The 16,740-nt window shown below is 42.2% G+C and overlaps 3 protein-coding genes across 4 annotated transcripts; 2 read left to right on the plus strand and 1 right to left on the minus strand.

Moving 5' to 3' along the window:
- The first annotated feature begins 449 nt into the window (after positions 1-449).
- tefm (transcription elongation factor, mitochondrial) lies at positions 450-3,680 on the plus strand. The gene is made up of 5 exons (XM_062387187.1): positions 450-584; positions 883-1,379; positions 2,445-2,594; positions 2,728-2,906; positions 3,066-3,680. Exons 1-5 carry the CDS (start codon positions 542-544, stop codon positions 3,328-3,330), a joined length of 1,134 nt encoding a protein of 377 aa, XP_062243171.1. The 5' UTR covers positions 450-541; the 3' UTR covers positions 3,331-3,680.
- atad5b (ATPase family AAA domain containing 5b) lies at positions 3,639-9,987 on the minus strand. Of its 2 annotated transcripts, none has more exons than XM_062387112.1 (14): positions 9,183-9,987; positions 8,532-8,828; positions 8,342-8,438; positions 8,175-8,257; positions 7,879-8,027; positions 6,994-7,159; positions 6,542-6,804; positions 6,365-6,458; positions 6,222-6,286; positions 5,893-6,088; positions 5,687-5,811; positions 4,803-5,599; positions 4,421-4,579; positions 3,639-3,850 (listed from the first exon to the last, which is right to left on the minus strand). In XM_062387112.1, the coding sequence occupies exons 1-14, from the start codon at positions 9,700-9,702 to the stop codon at positions 3,766-3,768; spliced, it is 3,096 nt and encodes a 1,031-aa protein (XP_062243096.1). In that variant the 5' UTR covers positions 9,703-9,987; the 3' UTR covers positions 3,639-3,765. The 2 variants fall into 2 exon arrangements, with proteins under 2 accessions (XP_062243096.1, XP_062243097.1); XM_062387113.1 differs by having other exon boundaries at positions 3,639-3,847; positions 9,183-9,986.
- A 2,778-nt stretch (positions 9,988-12,765) lies between these two features.
- LOC133953301 (oocyte zinc finger protein XlCOF6.1-like) lies at positions 12,766-15,975 on the plus strand. Its single transcript, XM_062387166.1, has 2 exons — positions 12,766-13,177; positions 14,345-15,975. Exons 1-2 carry the CDS (start codon positions 13,012-13,014, stop codon positions 15,508-15,510), a joined length of 1,332 nt encoding a protein of 443 aa, XP_062243150.1. The 5' UTR covers positions 12,766-13,011; the 3' UTR covers positions 15,511-15,975.
- The last annotated feature ends 765 nt before the right edge of the window (positions 15,976-16,740 follow it).

Raw genomic sequence — 16,740 nt, forward strand, 5'->3', positions numbered from 1 at the left:
AATTGCTTTTAAGTAAGGCTGTATGTAGTAAAGTAGAAAATACTATGGTTTTCTCTGAAATGTGTATCAAAAGCAGCAATGAATGACACAGACCCAAAAACATGTATTCTTAGTGTGCTTAGTTTCTCTGCTTAGGAACTGCGTAGTCCACTTCTGCGCTGGAGGTAAAGAAAAAAATATTAATTAATAAAATTTACAAATTTAACAAAATTATACAGTAAAAAAATATATAATTATAATTATATTGTTTTATTCGAAAAAATAATAGAAAAACTTAACACAACGTGAATTTCCCCCAGATGAATTATACTTCATGTACTTCACTATCTGAATGCAATCAAACTACAGACTCCCATACAGTAGATGGCGCTATGCAGTTTAAACAACAGCAGACAAAGTAGCAGCACCCGGAACCGATCGCAGCAGTGTTGTTGTTTCCACCCGTCTTTTTTAACGTGCCGGACAACAACCGGAGGACAAATGTGTCCAACCGGTACAATGTTGTAGTTGAAACGAACGATTATTAATTGAATTAACGACGATGTGGGTCGCGAGACGGTTAGTGTCATCGGTCGCTCAGAGAAGTACGTTCTTTGTTTTATTTTACTAATGTTAAAAATAGTTTAACTCATTGTTTACATTAACCTCAATGTACAGTCCCACAACGTTAAGCCAATTTGGACTGTGGTAGCTGCAAATGCTCATTTAAACCTTTACAATAACATTTTATTAACATTAATTTGTCAATAGCTGTATGTCTCTTTTTTTTTAGAGTTGTGTTTGACAAGTTCGCAGTGTCTTACAGGAAGCCCCTGTCCTCACTGAGTCCCCTCATCTAAAGGTTTTTTTCAGTCTAAACAATCCCCACCATGTCCTCCACAGGTCGGTACACGGGTCAATCTGGTCTGTTCCGCCGCCCAAGGCACGGCTCCCTCCCCGAGCTGGAGCTGCGGTACCTGCAGTGCACATGCTGCTGGAGGAGCCGGGTCCCCATGGCCGGCTTCGAGACCCTGAACACCATCATCTCCGCCGAGCCCTGCAAGGAGGACCCCTGCAAGGAGGACCCCAGCAGGCCCCTGGACGCCTTCTACACCTCCGAGCAGCGGGACGCCATCCTCCACCTGCTCAACAATGCCTCCCCGTCAGAGCTGGCCAGCGTCAAGCTACTCAGGGGCCGCAAGTCGCTCAACATCGTGGAGTACAGGACCACACACGGGCCCTTCCGAACCCTGGAGAGTTTGGTGAACGTGCCGCTGCTGAAGCACAAGAGCGCCGTCACCGTCTTCAACTCCATCCTCAACCCGGTCAAGAAGGAGAGGAAAGTGAGGATCCAGCTGGCCAAGTTCATCAGGCCGGAGGTGGACAGGTCCTGGCTGGAGGTGAGCTCCTGTTACTGTGGGCGGCTGGGCAGGTTCACATCCCTCTGTTCATACTGGTGTCTACTGGGAACCCTACAAACCAAACACTGCTGCCCCAGTCGGTTCACACTTGATTTGATGAGCATGACATTTAAGTGATGCTGTAATATGGGATGATTAATTATTTTATTTGTATAATGATATGGACCTCGGAATCTGATCTAAAGCCGTACTAATAATAATTATTATAATTCCTAGTCACTAGATCTTTTCCCAGACAACAACAGGAGTCCTGTGTTGAACAATATTATCCAACACAATCCTTTATTAGTCCCAACACACGGAATTTACAATATTACAGCAGCAGTAGTCAAAAATAGCCATCAGTAAGTGATAATAAGTATCATGCAATACTATATACAGTGTAAAAATGAATTGCACATGAATCATTATATTGCACAGTTCTTTCTTGGCCAATGTCCGATTCTTAAAAATTTCATGGGAATCTGTTTGGTAATTTTTGCATAACCCTGCTGACAGAGACGAAACCTTTACCACCTGGGTTAGAGGAAATGAGAGAAAATGTTCTTTAAAAATAGATCCAGTTGAGTTCCAGAGACTTTGTAGAATCCATAACAAGGAGCACTGAAGCTGTTCGGTCTTGTAGTAGAATGAAGATCCATTCTTTGGTTTCTGCCTTAGATACAAGTTTAACATGAGGGAATCTGTTCCTGCTCGTTGGGCGACTCTCGTGTGTGTGTCAGAATGATCGTGTTAGTTTCAGGTTTCCTCTCGTTTCATTTGTCAAACATAATGTTGAACATAGATAAGATAAGATACGATACATTTATTGTCCCACACACATGCACACACACACACGACATGCAAGGGGGGAAATCTTTTTTCTACTATGACCCATCTGGTGTACACAGGAGGACACACAGAGCAGTGGGCAGCCATGCACAGCGCCCTGGGGAGCAGGTGTTAGGGGAGTAAGGTGCCTTGCTCAGGGGCACTTAGACAGTGGGGTAGAGAAAGCTGCAGATTTTATTACCACCTGTCATAACTCTGTGTTTATTTATACAGGATGCCAGCTCCATAGTGTCAATAATATGCGGGACTAATAAAATCGCCTGGGCACATGTGGACCGTGGGATGATCGTACAGGATTGGCAACAACTGGAATGTCCCAATTTCTTGAGGGGGACCTACATAGCTTCTTCTTACTTGAATGATGTGAGTATAGAGTCCATGGTATTGTCTTTCACACTGGTTAGATGAATGGTGCAGAGGTTTTGTGGTGAGCTGTTTTTATTCATGTTTGGGTGAAACTCACAGCACAGACTCTAATCCCACTTCCTGCCAAAAGGTTTCAACAGTTGTGTCGCTCCTCCCATCGGCTGACTTCTACATTATAGAGAAATCCTCGATCTCAGTGCAGAATACTGCTCTGTTCCCCATCATGGCTCACATGAGGACAGTGGAGGCCATCCTGTTTGCCCTGCTGGAGCCTAAGCACTCGGAGCCAGAGGCTAACCTTCCTCCCAGGTGAGAAAGTGACTTCATGTCAATAATGACTCTTTAAATTCAAAATACACCAAATAGAGCATTTAATATCAAACATGCTTTACTTAAACTTTAGCTAAGTCACTTATCTTAGTCACTAACAACATAATTCCCTCTTTTATTTCCCTTCTTCCTGTGCAGAGTGTTGAACATGATGCGAACTGCTGTGGGACGCCACTTTGGACTCATGGTGGGCGAGTCTCGGACCAGCGGCGCACAGGCAGTGCGTCAGCTGATGACTGAGTCTGTTACACAGAAGATTCCCAGGATAAACTTTCCCCCAGAGCTGCTGCTCAAGTACAGGAACCACTTCCAGATCGGGAGCAGAAGAGGAGGAGAGGAGCTCTGCGACGCTCTCCTTCAGGCTGTAGCGTTTTTCGAGCTGCTCAGTGAATCTTCCAGTTAGCCGCCACCTGGACCGATATATGGTGATGGTTGATGGTTTTAAAGTATTAAATATTCTACTGGTCACATACAATGCTGCAGTACAGTTTTCAGGATGATGGTCACTGTCGCTCCTGTTCACCTGCTCAAACTACTTTCTGTGGTGTTACCTTCTAGTGTCTTAAGGACTTTCAAGTTGTTTCAAACTTTTTTCAATTCAAAAATAATTATATTCAGAAATCCATGTCTACATAAATACCTTTTCATTCTTTAGAGGGACCCCTCATAATAATTTTTACAAGATCGAGTTTATTTACAAAAATATTTATTTACTCTTTGTGGTTTCACTGACATGTAAATAAAACATTGTTTCACTTCTCAGGTGAGTAAAAATGTACTTGGTTCACCGTAAAATAAATAATGACAGGTATATAAAGTAGACTTTCCATTTTCTTATTTAAGAGAAATCTTCTCCCAGGAGTTGAAGGGTCGACTTTGACAGATCCAGGTGTTTGTTCCTGAGGTAGTTCACACACGTACTGCTGGGAACAAAACACTTGAGTTAGTAGACTATTGTTTGGAGGTATCATGTCACATCCACCAGTCTAATTAACTTATGATACGTTTATCCATCGTGTAATTCAGCAATAATTCAAATGGACTACTTGAATTAACAATAGTTTGCTTGGCTATAAGAAAATTCTAAAATGCCCAACATTATGTAAGGATACAGCAGGGCCTGGGAAAATCAAGTAATTTGCCTTCTACTGTCAAAATCCCTTTAAATAATGAAGCCAAAGCATCTCAGTTGCCCCCTGGTGGCTGGCCGGGTTTGAGTTGGATTAGTAATTTGCTGCTATAAAACAAATTGATACGTTTTAATTTACAGCTGAGACTGATTCCTGATTGGTCGAGCGTGTGTATCAGCAGGACCTCACGGCTTCATGTAGCTTTATTTCTTGATAGTGAGGAAGAGGAACCTCTATAGACAGTCTATGGTCACACTAGTATGGAAATCAAATAGGATCGATTTATGTATATTAAAGCCTTTCAGAAGTGAAATGTCACAATTTGAATTGAATAATTGTAAGGCTGTGTTGTTTGTGCTTCACCTGTTTGGCCCCTCTTCCTGCTGCTGTGCTCTGTGACAGCGACAGATGGAGCGGAGGACCGGCATGTAGTCCACACAGACGGCTCGTCTGTTTCCCAGCAGGCTGAAGGATTCACTGCTGAGCACCTTCCTGCTCAGATCATACCTCCTGTGGGACACACTGGAACGAGAGGAGAAGTGTGTTATGGTGGAAGACAAGATATTTTTGATTGGCCGTTATATTTGATGAAATGCATCCACCTGGATCTCCTGAAATCTGACATCCAAATGACTCATGAGCTAATGGGCCCAAAATCTATAGCCGTCCTGTTACAAACTGAAATGCCAGACAACTAAAAATCTGAAATCAGAATTCAGGGACTTGAGATGGAAGAGAGACCTACCTTGTACCACACAGAGGTTGGAAACTAAACCTGAGGTTCTGTCTCTTGGAAGATGCTGGGAACGCCACTCTCTCCACCAGCCTCTCCCACCTTTCGCCCCCCAGCTCATGTCTTTGTTTTTGGGCTTTGGTCCACGCCTGAGACACTTGCCACCAGCATCTGTGAGACCCTAAGCCCTCAGCAGCAGCCTTAATATCCAACAGCCTCTCGTGGCTCCAGCTGCCACCCTCCTTCTCCTCCTCCTCGTTGCTCTCATCCAACAAGCCGTCCTTTATCTCTGCTCCCGTCCAGACAAACTCATCAGGGCCTGAACGGAGTGGCGCTGCAGCTGGAAGCGAGATATCAAGGTACGACATGAGGTCAAAGAAGTCGGTCAGGGCGTCTAAACAGGCGTCTGATGTTTGTTCAGTCTTGTCACTTGAACTAGGGATTGTGGAATGAACCCCTTGTAATAATGAGGTTCTTTGAGGTGTTTTTTTTAAAGTGGATGTTTCCTCAAACACTGTTGCAGTATATTTCCTTCTACTAAGTCTGGAGATATTCCTGAAAGGTTTCCCGTCGGTCGCTGACGCCTTTGGACTGACATCTGCTTTGAGCCGCAGGACACGAGGATCACTGTCCGGGGGTGCCAGCTCCCTCTGTAGTCCAGAACAAGTCATCTTCTCCAGGCGCGGTCCCGACGTTCTGTTGGGTAGAAGGAGCTCCAGGTTGTTGTAGAGAAGAGGCTCACCTCCTCTCCAGCTCTCAGATAAGAGCCTCAGCAGCTTGTTCATGTCGGTTTCAGACCAGCGCCGACACTGAAGAGTCAGAGACAAAGGATTGAGAAAATGATTTTACTTGGGAAATTAACCTTGTTAAGTTTATGAAGAGACATAATTACTTGCCTTTAGAAGGTTGAGCAGTTTCTTTGGGGTGACAGGCTGGAGACCTAACATGGAGGCTGTGCAGCTCGTGTCCCATGGAGGACGACCAGAATCTAAACGATCTCCATCTTCAGCAGCATATGAGTCTAGTTTGGGAAATATGAGAAAATTCAGGCAAATATGTACAGTTATTGATAATTTGTGGTAGCAAAATCCATATAACTTACACTGTAGATGAAAAGGCTCCTTCCAGCCTCCACTCTGAGCTGCCTGTCCTCCTCCACTGAGCGCCCAGAGCTGCAGCTGGAGCAGGCAGCGCCTGACGTCTCCACTCGTGTGTCTGATGAGGCTCCTGACATCGTCCAACTCTACGGGCACATTCTCAGACAAACACACCAGCTGCAGGTAGCTACACACGCTCACCTCGGGACAGATGGAGTATGCTTATGAAAAATTGGGTAATTTCAGCTCCGAAGAGTCTGCACATGTGGGACACTAAGTGGACATTTTTTACGCTGAAGTTGAACAAGACTGTAGAGAATAGAGTTTGACTTACAACTGATGGGGTTTTGAAAAGGATTTCCTCCAAGCTGCAGCTGAATCTCTCTCTGAACAAAGGATCTAATGAGGACATTCAGTTTTCATCACAACTTGTCTTCAAATCTAATTTATTCATAGTTGAACAATGTTTGCTTTTACCATTGGTGGTCAGAATGACTGGTCTTTTAGTCGTTGCCATGAAAGACTTGATGGCTCCGAGGAAACCAACATCGTCGTCAAATATAACATCGACCTGCGGGAGCAGATGAATGAATCAAATCAGCACAAACATGGGTTACATGAAGTGGTATATCCTTTAGTGTCTGGTTGCTTTACCTCTTCAAACAGAATGAGTGATGTGGCCTTCTTTTTGCTCTGTGTCACCGTTTGATCGCCGCCTCGTTTTGTGAACTTCTTGCCGATTTGTTTCTCAAGCGGCGTCGGGCCACCAAATTGTAAGTGATCTGCTTTTGCCTTCATCTTGAAGTAGTTGGTCAAAGTGACTGCGGCTGGATTGGATTTTCCTTTGAGACCAGAGCGGCCAACGTTCTTCTTTTTTGAGGTAGAGGTGACATTCTTAGGAGGCACTGGTTTTCCTGCTAAATTTATGAAAATATATATTAAAATATTTTGATATAAACAATACAATAACTTTACTGATCTATATTTAAACCATGAGGTTTTTAACTTTCACAACACAGTCATTGTTGTAAGCTTTTCTAAGGAAGACATTTTGTTAAAGTATTAAAACTGTAATGAAGACCGTGTCTCCCTCAGCCATCTCTCACCAGGTACGGTGTCAGCTTTAGGAGTGCTGGAGTTGTAGTTGTTGAGATAAGCTGGTTTCAGTGGATCTTTGCCCGACGTCTCCACCAAGTAGGACTGGGTGGCCTCCTTCAGCTGGGACAGAACATGGCGGCTGCTGCGCTGTGAGGAGCAGTTCACCTCAAACACCTTTGATTTTAAAAGGTAAAGCCAACATTAAATTAATACAATACTCAGGTGATGACTTGTCATGACAGACTAGAAAATGGTGAGCGTGATTTGGTCCTAGCGAGATTCACAAGGTTAGCTGAAGCAATTACATTTTAAATGTTCCCTCTAACGTGACTTAATTTATAAAAAGCACAGGAGTGATTGTGGATTTTTACAACTGATCTGAAATTCTCCAATGAGGCATAAATTCAATAACCTTCTAGAGCATGAATACAAAAGTGGATATAAGTAAGCTGCTCATCTGTGAGTAACAGATTTTTGTCAGAACGAAGAATGACTAAAATACATGTTGTGTTAAATCCATGGTGAACCGGATATCTGAGATTTACTGAACGTATGCAGCCATCAGGCTTTTTAAAGTTGTTTTTCCATTATTGTAGGATATTGATTTTTGTCAACTTTCGATTGTGATTAAATTCTTAGATGTGAAGTCCAAGTGTAACAGTTTGTACATCCAACAACAAACTGGTTATCTGGGATAATATAATAAATGCTTTTATTTCTTATTTGTTCTTAATGGTGACTGAATAAATAATAAGACTTTTCCCCTAACCGAGATTCAGACTTAAATGTTTTCTCTTAGCTTAGGGTTAGGCTTAAAGATATGAATATGGATACACTCATTATACTTTGACTTCTTGTTTTCAAAGATTTTAGAGCTTTTTATAAATTTGGACCTTGAAGCCGAGCTCCTGAGCGCAGGCATACACTGAGGCAGTCTTCCCCACACCCGGAGGCCCTGTGAGCAGCATGGTGTTAGACAGTGGATCCTCTCTGTGGTCTTCTGCCACAGCCTCACCTTGGAAGTCTCCACAGTCCCACGAGTCTGTGAAGGACAGCCATTACTTTACTTTTCCAACCCCAAAAACTGTTCCCACAAATTGAAATCGTGTCATCACAATCAAATACTAGTCATGAGACACATGCAAAATCTGACCATTAAATAAGTACAAAAGGAACGTGGGATGAATACCTGTGCTGTTATCTTCATCTCTCCTTTCCTCCACCTTTCTCCTCTCATCACAGTCAGCTCTTAACTTCCATTTCTTCAACCAACTAAATTCCAGAGAGAAAGAAAAAGTTGTGTTTTCCCCCTGATTTCAAGTGCATTGTGTTCGGAAGCTGATAAACCAAACTCACCTCTGTAATTTATTCACTGAGCCAGAGTTGCCGATCACTTCACTTGAATGCTGAGGACTGTACTTGTCTGTCCAGAGAACATCCTTACAGCTGGCTTCTGGACAAATGGATAAAAAGTTCATTTTCTGTCAGTTAAAGGCTCGACACATGGCTTGGGAATACAGAGCCATCCGTGCACGAGAAGGTTTACCTCTGTGGAGAACATCATGGATTATGGGTGATTCTGAGTGATTTATCCATTCAGAGTTCAGCTCAGGGTTATTAACTGGGACTGTTAGACTCCCACTCCTCTGATTCAGTCTGTGAGAGCGGCTCAGCTTGCTGATGCTGGGCTGCTTCCTCACGGCGAGGACACCCTGTCCTGACTGGCGATCCACACCGACGCCACCCTCTGCAGCGTCACCACACCGCAGACGCTTGGACACTCTCTCTGAGCTCTCACCTCCTCGTCTCCTCTTCTGTGGGGAGCTTGGATGCAGCGAGTTGTCTGATTTGGTTTAGAGTAGAGGGGCATTCCAATTGAATAACATGAATGGACGTATAAAACTGTTTATAGGATAAAAAAAAACAAATAAACTCAGGGTGCTACCTGAGTGGTGAGCAATATCCCTGGTGCTCTTTGGTGTGGGGATCCAAATAGTTTAGACAAGTTGAAGGAGTTAGAGGGACTAGAGGGTGGTAGGTTAAAAATCCTTCAATATCTCGTGGCTACTGAGACATATCAACAGTGATCAAGTGACTGCTTCACTTCCTTTCTGATCATACAACCAGCAGGGATCAAACAACCATTTTTTTATGCTAACCCTGATGGAAGCTTTAATATGATTTTGCTGAATCTCACCTGTGCATCCGAATCCCTGCAGACTGGTTTTCTTCTGCAAAGTGCTGAACACTGTTTGAACTGCAAACGCTGGGTTAGATGTTTTGATTTCTTCCAGGCGGCTGCGCAGAGATGAGGGTGAGACGTGTCGTCTCCTGGTAGACAGACGGTCCTTATCCTCCTCCAGGAGGTGAACTACTGGAGACAACCGAGGAGGAAGAGGAGGAGGAGGCACTGGTGTCTGCAGCTTATTTTCAGACTGACACAGATTAGCATCACAGCTCGATTTCCTCTTGCTATGCAGCGGTGTACGTAAGAAAATGGGGGCGATTTGAACGTCTTGCACGGAGCACGTCTTCCTCTGACCCTGACGCGGTTGGACCCTTCTGTCGGAGACGCCTTCCGCCGCAGCTGGAGTTGGGGAATCTCCCTCGTCGGAGCAGCTGGACACTGCTAATGCTAATGCTAACGTGATCACCTCGGTACTTCGTTCACTCGCTGGCTCTCTGCACGTTTTGTTTCGTTTCAGTTTGTTTCGCATCGTAAAGAAACTCGGAGTCTTTCCGGAGAAGTTTGAACGCTCGCGCTTGGCTGTCGTGCATGATGGACCCGTGACGTCAATTTGTGCGACGCTAAACGACGCTAAGATGACTTTTAAGTTACTTTTTCACTGGCCCAGCTCACTAGCTCTGTACGCTCACCATGTTCCTCGCATATAAAAAGTCTAACGCTACGGATAAACACAAAACCCAGCGCAACATTTAACGGTTGCTTATAACTCCAAATAAAATCTGTAGCGATTTAAAGTGACCTCACAAACATGCGCCAAGTTTTTGTAATAGCCAAAGATCGTCTGTGTGCAGACCGATGCTCTAGCCTTGCGCGTGAACTGATCACTGCTCACAGAAATCAATATTCTAAAACAAACTGAATGTATTTAAGTGATAAAACAAAACAAAAACTCGTTTTTTCCTTGAAAATGAACCAGTAGGATATTTTCAACTTATATATTTATTTTTGTTAACAAACTAACTAAAATTATCAATTTGAATAAATAAATGAATAACAGGCAAAAAACTGACAAAACAAGGCCATATTGAATAACCAAATAATATGTGAGGGTTAGGGTTAGTGATGTGATGGGCTCTTCTGGACCAGGTAGGGTTACTGATTCTCCCTCATCTGTTTTACAAGTTGTTGGCCTGATCCAAGATAAAAGAGTTGGAGGATTGCACAAACACCGTCATTACCTCTTGTCTGATGCTGCGGGTCAGATAAGAAGTGGCTGTCGCCGTTTGGCGCTCAGCTGAATGAGGAGGAACGAATTTGAAAGGTGAACACGTTCATATTGTAGCGTCCTCGCGTATAGACGACAGGAAACTTCTCTCTTTATGTGTAACTTTATTAAAATCCAGCAAACACGACAGACTTCTTGTTCGTATTGTCAGGCGTGTTGGTTTATCCTACATATGACAAGATGAGCCGAGATGAGCCGAACTCGGTTTGTTCAATCAAGTATTTTTTTGTCCATTTGTTCTTGTGGAGTTTAAGAGTCAATGATCTGGATTTGAGCCTTGTGGAGATCCTTTTGTGGAATTGATACTCGCCTACAGACCTGGTGGTAAACTTGCACTGTAACGAGCCAGGGGTAGGGGCACTTTTTCTTACAAAATTATATTTGACTTGCCAATTATTTCCTCACAGTTTGGTGTGTGAAATGTCTCAAGAGAATAGGAAATGGCATCATAATTATCCAGAACCCTAGGTGGCTTATTCAATGTGCCTGTTATGTTTGATTAAGACTTTGCCAACCTCAAATACCTGTGAACATTTGCCATTTTGAAGGACATAAATTAGTGATAAAAAACCATTGCAAAAAAAACCTTCCTGCTGAGTGACTAATCCAGCAGTTCTCAGATTCCTTTTATGGCCTGTCTGATTTGTCAGTCCTTCATAAGTACAGAATATATTAGGCAATGCAGTTTTGCCCACATCTCTAAATTTTGTCTTTCAACTCTCCTCGATTTACAGATATATTTAATTTTCCCCAGGATTCCTTACAATCCCTACACCTCCTTTTTCCTCCTCTCAGCTTCAAGCTCCTTCGTATTTCTAGGCCTGTCTGTCTTTAAGAAGTGGGTCACAGACTACAGCTGTGCTAAAAGCCTAGTCTGGGAAGAGGAGCTTCTCTAAATAAAACACCATACAATCAGTTGTCTCAGGGGCGCCTGATCATACATACATAAATGCAACAAAGACGGAGAGAAGAGGGGAAGAGAGGAGGCATAATGTATATATGCTTGATCGCTTGAGTGCATTTCTGGCATTGTTGTCTCTGTTTTTTCTGCTTTCATGTATATATACATATAAACAATTGTGAATCAGAGCTTTAATCAAGTTTTCAACGTTATCATTGGTATGTACTCTTTGTCCACTGAGAATCTTCATTTGAACATTCTGTCGCTATAGCAACACCTGCTGGTTACATCCATCATTCAGGTCTTTGTTAAAGCAAATATTATTTCTATATACCAATATCTATATATTGTTAATCTACAACCCAGATGTCTTTGTTGAGCCATTATATGCTGTACACTTTTATTATATCTCATCATTGGTTAATTGTCAGTTTAAGTGAGGCTTGAATGGTTATTGCCTAAATTTTTTATAATGCACCAATTACTCGGAATTATGTGTTACATCATGTTTTACCATAAATCATCACCTGCCCTATAACCTGAGACCTTCTGATAAGGCCCTGTTACTTGAAACTTCATTGTCTTTTTTTAAATAATATCTCAACCCATTTACCAAATGGCTTTAGCTGTTATGCTCCTTTAATCATTTTCTTTTTCTTTTACTTTTATTTGTTGCCCAGATATTATTAGGGCCTGAACACCAAACAGTAGGAGACAGTGGGAGGCCCTATTGAAATTGTAAGGACTTTTTTTCCCTCAGGCAAATGAATTGGCTTTTTGAGGGCTTTAACATGCTCAAATTCTTACCAAAATTTTCAGAAAATTTGAAAGTGGTGAAAATTTACGTATTCTGGAGTAATTTTGCATTTGCGTGGCTAAATAGTTCAACGGGTTCCCCCGAGCCCCCCCGGAACGCGTTCACATATGCTGATCATCACAAACATCGATACACAGGTGTATCATGACCCGACAAACAAAAAAGTCTTAGGTGCAATTGGAAAAAATGCAACAGGAAGCCCGGAAGGTTCATCCTTCGCCAAAGGAGACAATGTTGTCATAACTCCACTGTGCATTGACCTTTCACAATCTTACTTCTGTTTCGTGATCAGAGTCCAAGCCTGAACATCTCTATGTGTCAATATTTCCTCAGGTTCATAGCGCCACCTACTGATCAGTGAGAAAATGTAGTTGTTGTATCATTGTCCAAATGACACAAAATTGCTCACGCTCCATCAGAGCCCCTACTACTTTTAATGCCATATTACTTAAATGTCTTGGTACTTTAAACTCAGTGAATGATCCGAGTTCTTCTTCCACTATTGGTTAAGTTTATTTTGCTGCTTATACTTTAGTACTTGTTTAACAAGTACTTGTAACACGACTATTTCTACTGTGCAGCACTAGTACTTTCTTTTCCTCTTCGTCCTCCAGTCCAACAGGGGTCGCTGCTGGCTCGGAGCTCGGAGTATCTGTTTTCTACAGCTGGCTCTCTTTGCTCGCTCAGAGATTCAAAGTGCGTAGAGAGGAGGAACCTGTCCTCTGTGCAGCTGCTGCGGGTGTTGGTACATGAGCGGATCAGCGCCGCCGCTGAAGACTTTCTGCTGCAGGTGGAGAAAGGAAAAGGAAAGGCTCAAGTCCCGGAGCTGAGAGCAATGCTCACCGAGCGGCTAACGGCGGCGGCTGAGGAGATCCTCGCGGGGCTTGAGGAAACCTTGGCAGAGAACGAAGACAGAATGGAGCAGTCCGAGTGGGAGATCCGCCGCCAGAGGAGGCTGCTCGATGCCGTGATGCAGCCCGTTGTCCAGCTGCACAGAGCAGGTCAGTCCCTAGAGGAACCATAGATATATATAAAGTCTAGATGTCTCGGCCAACGGAGTCGAACGTCCGCACATGGCGGCCATCTTGCCACAGGTAGCTCGCCAACCAATAACATTGTGTTGTAGTGGTACGTACTTTTTAAATAACCATAACTTGCTAAATTCTCAACCGATTTTTAAACGGTTCGGTTTGTCACAAACGTCAGAGATCTAGTTATGACACTGCATACTTATGAATAATTATGTTATTTTCTCAAAAATAGAATAATGTTCTATATAGGTACAAGATTTCCCTGGCCGCCATGTAAGAACATTTGACTCCGTTGACCGGAAACGCGGATGAGACATCTAGCCTTTATATATATATTAGTGCTGTCAATAGATTAAAATATTTAATCGCGATTAATCGCATTTATGTCATAGTTAACTCAAAATTAATCGTGATTAATCGCAAATTTGTATCTATTACAAATGTCCCTTCATTTATTTTTTCCCCATCATTTTTTTTTTTTTTTATGCTCTATCAACATGGACAAGTGGATTGGCTTGCTTTATGCAAATGTTTTATTTGATTGAAAAACAACATTGCGAGAGAGAGAGAGAGAGAGAGAGAGAGAGAGAGAGAGAGAGAGAGAGAGAGAGAGAGAGAGAGAGAGAGAGAGAGAGAGAGAGAGAGAGATTATCTCTAATATATATATATCTATGAGAGGAACCGCTCACAGGCTAACATTAGCTAGCATCAGCTCGAGCGGCAGAGTTAATACGCCACTTCCTGTCTCTGTCTGCTGCACCAGGCTGCTCCACCTCTCACCTGAATAATGAGGAGGATTTGATGCTGTTGTGAACAAACCGTTTTCTCTGAGTTTTACCAACAAGGAGGATTTGATGCTGTTGTGAACAAACGTTTTCTCTGAGTTTTACCAACAGGTCTGATGGTGACCTAATTGGTTTATTTGTCCTCAAAATTTAAAACTTTTTACCAGAAACCCCTTGTTTTATGCTGCTTCCTTTATGAGCTGTGTCGTAACACCAACTGTAAATGACCTCAACATCTCTACTTCCTGAATGTGATCGTTCAAAAATCACAACAGTCAACATTACACCACACAGGTTTTTCAAAACACTTAATGAAGCTCTGAAATGATAAACGTGTGTATTTGTGTTTTAGTGTGTCCGCCAGACGTCCAGCAACTGATGGTGATTAAAGAAGAGGTTCCCCCTGAACAGCAGCAGTGGAGACCCCTTGTGGATCAGGAGGACCCAGAGCCCCCCCACATTAAAGAGGAACAGAAGGAACCGTGGACCACTCAGGATGGACAGCAGCTTCAAGGACTGGAGGAGGCTGATATCAAGTTCACATTGACTCCTGTCACTGTGAAGTGTGAAGAAGATGAAGAGAAACTTAAATCGTCAGAGCTTCATCCGAGTGAGACAAAGGAGAACAGCGCGGACTGTGGAGGACCAGAACCAGCCAGGAACTCAGATCCTGAAGGACATTTACAACTAGATACTGAGGACAAGACTGAAGACTCTTCTGAGACTGAAGACAGTGAGGATGATTGGATGGAGACCAGGGAACCTCAGACTGGTTTAAATACAAGAAATAACAAACAGCCTCTAAGTGATATGGGATGTAAGTCAGAAGGAAAATCGTTTAGTTGCTCTGAGTGTGGTAAAAGATATAACGCAAAGGTCAGTCTAATTAGACATGTGATGAGTCATACAGGAGAGAAACTGTTTAGTTGCTCTGAGTGTGGTAAAAGATTTAACCAGAGGGGCAGTCTAAATAGACATATGAGGATTCATACAGGAGAGAAACAGTTTAGTTGCTCTGAGTGTGGTAACAGATTTACCCATAGGTGCAGTCTAAATAAACATATGAGGATTCATACAGGAGAGAAACAGTTTAGTTGCTCTGAGTGTGGTAAAAGATTTAACCAAAGGGACATTCTAAATATACATATGCGGATTCATACAGGAGAGAAGCCGTTTAGTTGCTCTGAGTGTAGTAAAAGATTTAACCAGAAGGACCATCTAAATAGACATATGAGGATTCATACAGGAGAGAAACCGTTTAGTTGTTCTGAGTGTGGTAAAAGATTTAACCGAAGGGACAGTCTAAATATACATATGCAGATTCATACAGAAGAGAAGTCGTTTAGTTGCTCTGAGTGTGGTAACAGATTTACCCAAAAGGGCAGTCTAAATAAACATATGAGGATTCATACAGGACAGAAACAGTTTAGTAGCTCTGAGTGTAGTAAAAGATTTAGCAATATGGGGAATCTAAATAAACATATGATGAGTCATTCAGGAGAGAAACCGTTTAGTTGATTTGAGTGTGTTAAAGATTTATGATTCAGTCCTATTGCACGAGACGTGAAGATTCATAAAGGAGAGAAGTAATTCAGTTGCAACCTTTGCAACAAAAGAATGATTAGGATTTATCAGCCGATATTCATATTATACATATTCATAGTTCACTGTTTTAAATAGATTATTAACAGTTTTTATGTCCCTAGAAAACATAACTCATTCAATAACACGAAAGATGTATTTTTATAGATCTTATTTCTACTGATTTCTACATAATTTATCAATTTTTCATAATGTCCATGTCATTTTAAGGTTAAAGTGTTATCCTTGCTCAGTGTGAATGTGTATTCTTAACTAGTTAACATGATTAAATATGTTTGTTTTAAAACAATGATTTCTTGGCTCGCAAGCTTCATCGACAGTTTGTGTTCTCCTTTATGTATCGAACGTGTTTCCAAGAATAAAAGTCTAATAAAAAGATAATGGAGTCGTCGGCCTCTTTGTTTCTGTACGAACGGAGGCTGCACTGGCTACAGTTGAACTGTCTCCTTACGAGACGTAAAGTTAAAACCTGCCTGTTAATGTAATTTAAAAGACTCATATACCAACATTTTCAGATGATGAAAAAAAGACCAGTTTTCATTTTGGGGCAATAGGGACCCCATGTGGAAAGGATCTGCCATGATCATTAAAATGAGCTGACATACTAATAAAAATATAATGGTCATTAGACTATATTTCGAAACCACTTTCCAAACAAATTGCTTTATTAAATTTACATGGTTATAAAACAACACAGAACAAAATAGGAAAGATAATGTAAAGTAACATTTAATTAACAGATTAAATCTGCATAACATACTGTATGGCAAGGAGTCAAGAGAAAGTTCGGGGCTCCTGAGGGAACTCCATGAAGATGACTTAATCTGAAGGCAAGTTACAGCGGACTGTGGAGACCAGGGTCTCCCCAGATAAAAAGCAGTTTTATGTAAGACTGCCAGATGCTGTTGGAATATTCATGTGAGACGGAGCAAGGATATGATGATTTTCTTATAAATAAGAATCGCAAACGTGTTGACTAATGGGGAAACTGCTGATTGATGTTTAAATCTGATGTTGAATCTGATAAAGAAGAACATCAGAAGATTATATCTGAGGTTGGTTTCCACATGCCAGTGGGCCGAGCAAGGAAGCTGAAGAGGAAGAAGAAGACACAGAAGATGGCGGTAATGCAGCTTGATGTTGGTG

The sequence above is a fragment of the Platichthys flesus genome, chromosome 5, assembly GCF_949316205.1.
Source record: "Platichthys flesus chromosome 5, fPlaFle2.1, whole genome shotgun sequence".
NCBI classification, from domain to species: domain Eukaryota; kingdom Metazoa; phylum Chordata; class Actinopteri; order Pleuronectiformes; family Pleuronectidae; genus Platichthys; species Platichthys flesus.